The sequence below is a fragment of the Lotus japonicus genome, chromosome 2 (assembly GCF_012489685.1).
Source record: "Lotus japonicus ecotype B-129 chromosome 2, LjGifu_v1.2".
Lineage (NCBI taxonomy): Eukaryota > Viridiplantae > Streptophyta > Magnoliopsida > Fabales > Fabaceae > Lotus > Lotus japonicus.
Genome location: NC_080042.1, coordinates 48,083,776 through 48,088,536, shown reverse-complemented (window position 1 = coordinate 48,088,536; position 4,761 = coordinate 48,083,776). Strand labels below are relative to the sequence as shown.

The window sequence follows — 4,761 nt, the reverse complement described above, 5'->3', positions numbered from 1 at the left end:
CACAGTCATTCTTCTCTTTCATTTTTTCTGCACCACAATTTAACTTTTTCATTTTTCTGACCTCATATTTTTACACAAGAAAAAAAGTATTCCACTCTCTTTCTCCTTCCTCTCCTTGTGTGTTCGGACAATTTGGTATATAGTGCAAATGCGAAAAGAAAATCAATTAATTCTCATCAAAATGAACAATGAAACACTGAAAGAGGTAAACAAAAATGATACTGACATTTGAAGAGTAAGAAAATAAAAAAAGGATAATTTAGAAAAATAACAAATTAAAGAAGAAAAGAAAAAAACAACCCCCCCCCCCCAATTAATTGTTTCTCCCATTTACACCACCTTGAACATTAAAAAAAAAAGTACAGCAACATTAAGCAAGGTTTCTTCCATTATTCATTTTTATGGAACCTCTGAAGTCTGAACCTCTCCCTATCTTGAATTTCCTTCTTCCTCTCATCAACTTATTTATTTAGCTCAAAAAATAATTAATTATTCCTTTCTAAAATTGAAAAGAAAATTAAAGAAACATATAATCTTGCTGACTATATGCTTACTTCCATTTCAGATTCCTCAACCCCTATACCCAATTTCATTCTATATGTGTATAATCAAAATCTGCAATACCCTCCACCACCGTCACCGCCGGTTTCTGGTGTATAGTACTCAAAATTTATTCTTCTCACCTCGGTGCCGGCTTACTCGCCACAATCTCGTACTTACCAGTTCCTTCATCATCTTCATCTTCATCGCCAATATCCTTGTCATCATAATCATTATCATCATCATAGTCCTCCTCCTCACTGTGCCGACGATCACTCCCAGCATCTACCATGGTGACATCTGGTACCGGTTGGGGCGGCCACTGCTGCTCCGGCCGCACCATCAATGGTGCCATCATTGCTGTGGCCGCCGCAGCACTCTCAGGCTTCATCAAGCTGCTCTCCATCATCTTGCTCTTCTCCCTGTATAGAGCATCCAATTGGTGAAAATAAGGACAAGTCTTTGCATCTTCTGGCCTCTTCTTGTTGCTCTCCTTCACTTTCTTAAAGTACTTGTTGATATTCTCCCATTTCTCCTTGCATCTTTTGGCATTCCGGTTGTACCCCATTTTCCTCATCAACGCTGATATCTCCTCCCATAGTGGTCCTTTAGGACCACTGTCTTGGTACTTTGTATCCAAACTCGTTCTTAGCTTTATCAGTGCCTCAACCTCAGCTTTTGGCCACCTTGAAGAGCTAGCTGGCATCACACCCACACTCTCTCCATTATCACCTTTTATCATTTCCAAATTGGTCACTTGTTGCTGCACCTGATGATGCTGATGTTGTGGTGGGACCTCTTGTGGGGCCAATGGTTGTGGCGCTTGCGGAACCGGAGCAGCTGTAATTTGTTGCGCCACCAGGATTGGTGTTTGCACTGGTGCCGGTACCGATACTGGTACAGGTACCGGTACTAGTGCTGGTGATGGTGCTGGAGCGGGGTCTTGTGGTTGTTGTGCATTGTTGTTGTTGTTGTTGGATGTAGGAGTGAGATTTTGTTGTTCAGAAATCTTCTGCAGAAATGTCATGACGGCTGCATCTTTTGCTGCGGCAATTGATCTCTCTTGGGCGAGAATTTCTCTCTCCCTGTTGATCTTTTGCATCTCCTGCATCTTCCACGCTTCTTCTCTAGCCGTTCGCTCTTGCTCGCGTTTCTCAATGGCCTCCAGGAACCTCTTCTGCAGCTGCTCCTGCTTCTCCATCACTTCCTTCATTAGCCTCTCAAAGAAGTCCTTCCATTTCCTCTTCCGCTTCCGTGTTCCTCCGGCTTCCATCATTGTTTCGTCCGAGGATGTCGACGAAGTGCTGTAATCGGACAAGAGATCCGTCGGTATGTTGGGGAAGGAAGGTGGAGTGATGGTGTGAGGAGGGTTTGTTGTTGATGGGAAAAATGAAGGGTTTGATGGTGGGTAAGAAGGGGCTATTGATGGAACAGTAATGGAGGTGGTGCTCGGGATTGTGTTAACCAATGTTGGTGGCAATGGCAATGGCACTGTTGTGGTTGGAAGTGACAATGATGATAATGCATGTGTTGTTGCTGGTGGTGGTGTTTGTTTTGGCAGTTTTGAAGGAGTTGGGGATAGAATTGCAGGCAGTGATGCAGTTTGCTGTTGTGGCGGTTTTGGAGCTGTTGGGGATTGAATTGAAGGGTTGTTTTCAAGGGCTTGTAATTGATCAAAGAAACGATAGGTTTTCCCATCTGATTTCCCACTTCTTCCTTCCTTGGTTCTCTTGTGGTACTTGTAAACATTCTCAAATTTCTCTTTGCACTTCTTGGCATTTCTGTGATACCCAAGATCTGCCAATTTCCTGAGATAGACACCAAAAATTCACAATTAAAAAAAAAACAAGTATATTCGAGTCTATCTTATCGCATTAAATCGATTCATCGGATAAGAACCAATTGAAGCATGCAATAATAAATAAATTCGAACAAAAATATCGCGAATTCCGGGCGAAAGCATGGAAATAATGGAGCACTTAGTAAATGAAGAGAGCTGAAGATAAGGAAAGGATAGTGGTGTTGATTTTCATGACAAATACAGTGAATTGGTGAATGGAAATGTTTCCCATGAAAATTACATGACCCTCAAGTGAGAAGATTTTGAAATCTACCTTAATTTCCTAATAAGAGTGGGTAACTGAAATAAAGGAGGAGGAAAAATGGAAAATCATGCTTTTGGAGACTCAATTGAAGCTGGTGGTAACTTATTTGGGAAAAAGAAAGCATGTACCAAAATGGATATGTGAAAAGCAAATCACATCCAAGCTATAGATGCTGCATATATCTATAAAATTATTTTCATGAACAGTTTATGTTTGAATTAAAGACCATGAAAGAAAAAGGGGGGGAAGAATTGCTGAATTTTAGAATAATTAAAACAAAAAAACAAAAAGAACTGTACACACACAGGGTAACAAATCCAATGAAAGAGAGAGAGAAAGGGTGAGGATAGAATTGAAGTGAAAGATGCACATTTGATGAAAGAACAAAAGTTGAAGAAGAATTGATCAGAATTTTCAGATCTCTCAGAAAGAAAGCTGATGAAACTTGCATTCAATTATGGTGATTAAAATCTGAAAAGAAAGTACAGTGAAAATGGTAAATCAAAATGAAAATTGAAAACAAAAATGAATGACTCACACTCACCTTGAAACTTCATCCCACAAGGGACCCTTAACACTGGCATCTCTAAAAGCAACGTCCATATCTGACCGTATCTTCAACAAAGCCAGAGTCTCTTGTCTAGGCCACCGGTTACCGCCAAAGCTCCGGTCACCCCTTTCATCATCCCCTGAATTTGATCCGCCTCCACCACCACCCGCCGCCGTATCACCGCCGTCATGAGCTCTTGCTGCAGCAGCAGCTGCTGCCACTGCTGCATCTCCAGAGCTTCCTCCTCCTCCTCCTGCTGTTCCCAACACTGCTGAGTCCCCCAGCATAGGACTCTCTATAGTCTCTATCTACCTATCTCTCTCTCTCTTTCTACTCTTTGTTCCCTACAAAAACAGCACAGAACCTAAGCAATTTACAGAGGAAGAAAAAAATACTATATGGGCAAAAGATAATGGGAGAGAAGAAAAAGGGTGGTGAATTATTTGATGGGTTTTATCACAGATGTGTATGTGTGTGTATGAACGTGTGTGTGTTGGTGAATTTATTAATTTATTTGGGTGGGATCTGCCTGGCAATCTCAAGAAGTTAATATTTTTGCCTTTTTGTATTTTTCTTTAATTTTGTTGATTTTTCATGTCAATAATTACAACAAGAATAATAAATTTTCCTTTTTTTCAATATTTTGGTTATTTTTATTTTGGAATCCTCAATCTTTATTTTATTTCTTTCAGATCCTTGTATAAAGGTATCTTCCTTAGGGACAAAGTAAATTCATGCACCTGGGTTTTCTCCCACTGTAATAATAAAGTGGCACAGAAAGATATATGCAGACAGTAATAATTTATTATTTATGCACAGAGGAAATAAAAAATTTAATAAACATTTGCAGAGTTTTTTGAGCACCTGCATAAAGAGATGATGGAAGTAATGACTTGGTTTTTGTCTGTGCAGCTAAATTGAGTTAAAGGCCGGCTCATGTAGGTCAGCTTTTCCTTTTTTTTTTTAAATATTTTAAAGCTTCAGATTATTTTGTACCAAAAAAAGTAGCTTAAAGTAAAATTAATTCACACTTAATTCTCACTTACGCTAAGAGAAAGAAATTAGTGTTATAATACATTATGTGATAGAAAAAATAAAGAGGATGGGGTGAAAAAGTAAGAGAAAATGAAATGAAAGTAAAATTTGTGCCTCCATTCTTTTAATTGTTTTAACTCGTTCACAATCACTATCTATTTTATCTCATTTTAATCAACTTTTTCTTTGTATCAATCAATCGTGTATTTTTTATCACATTAGTTACCACATATATCATTTCTCTCTCTTCTCTCATATCTCTTCATTAAATTGATTTCTTTAAATTTGAATTGTCAAATCAAGATTGAACTTCTTTAAGGAGTTTTTACGGAAGGAAATCCAAATTTCTTGGTTTTGCATGGAATTCAGGTGTGAATGAAGTATTATAGCAATTTTATTTGGTTTTTCTCTTTTTATGTGGTGAACATGAATATGAAAGAAAGAAAAAGAGAAGCTGACAAATATGAGAGATGAATTTTTTAGCACAAAATTATGAAGGATGATGAAAAAAGAAGATTGAGATGTGAAGGT

The 4,761-nt window shown here is 38.4% G+C and overlaps 1 protein-coding gene across 1 annotated transcript; it reads right to left on the bottom strand.

The window, feature by feature from the left end:
- Positions 1–206: 206 nt before the first annotated feature.
- Positions 207–3,681, bottom strand: LOC130738179 (trihelix transcription factor DF1-like). The gene is made up of 2 exons (XM_057590109.1): positions 3,190–3,681; positions 207–2,348 (listed from the first exon to the last, which is right to left on the bottom strand). The coding sequence occupies exons 1-2, from the start codon at positions 3,480–3,482 to the stop codon at positions 680–682; spliced, it is 1,962 nt and encodes a 653-aa protein (XP_057446092.1). The 5' UTR covers positions 3,483–3,681; the 3' UTR covers positions 207–679.
- Between the last annotated feature and the right edge of the window lie 1,080 nt (positions 3,682–4,761).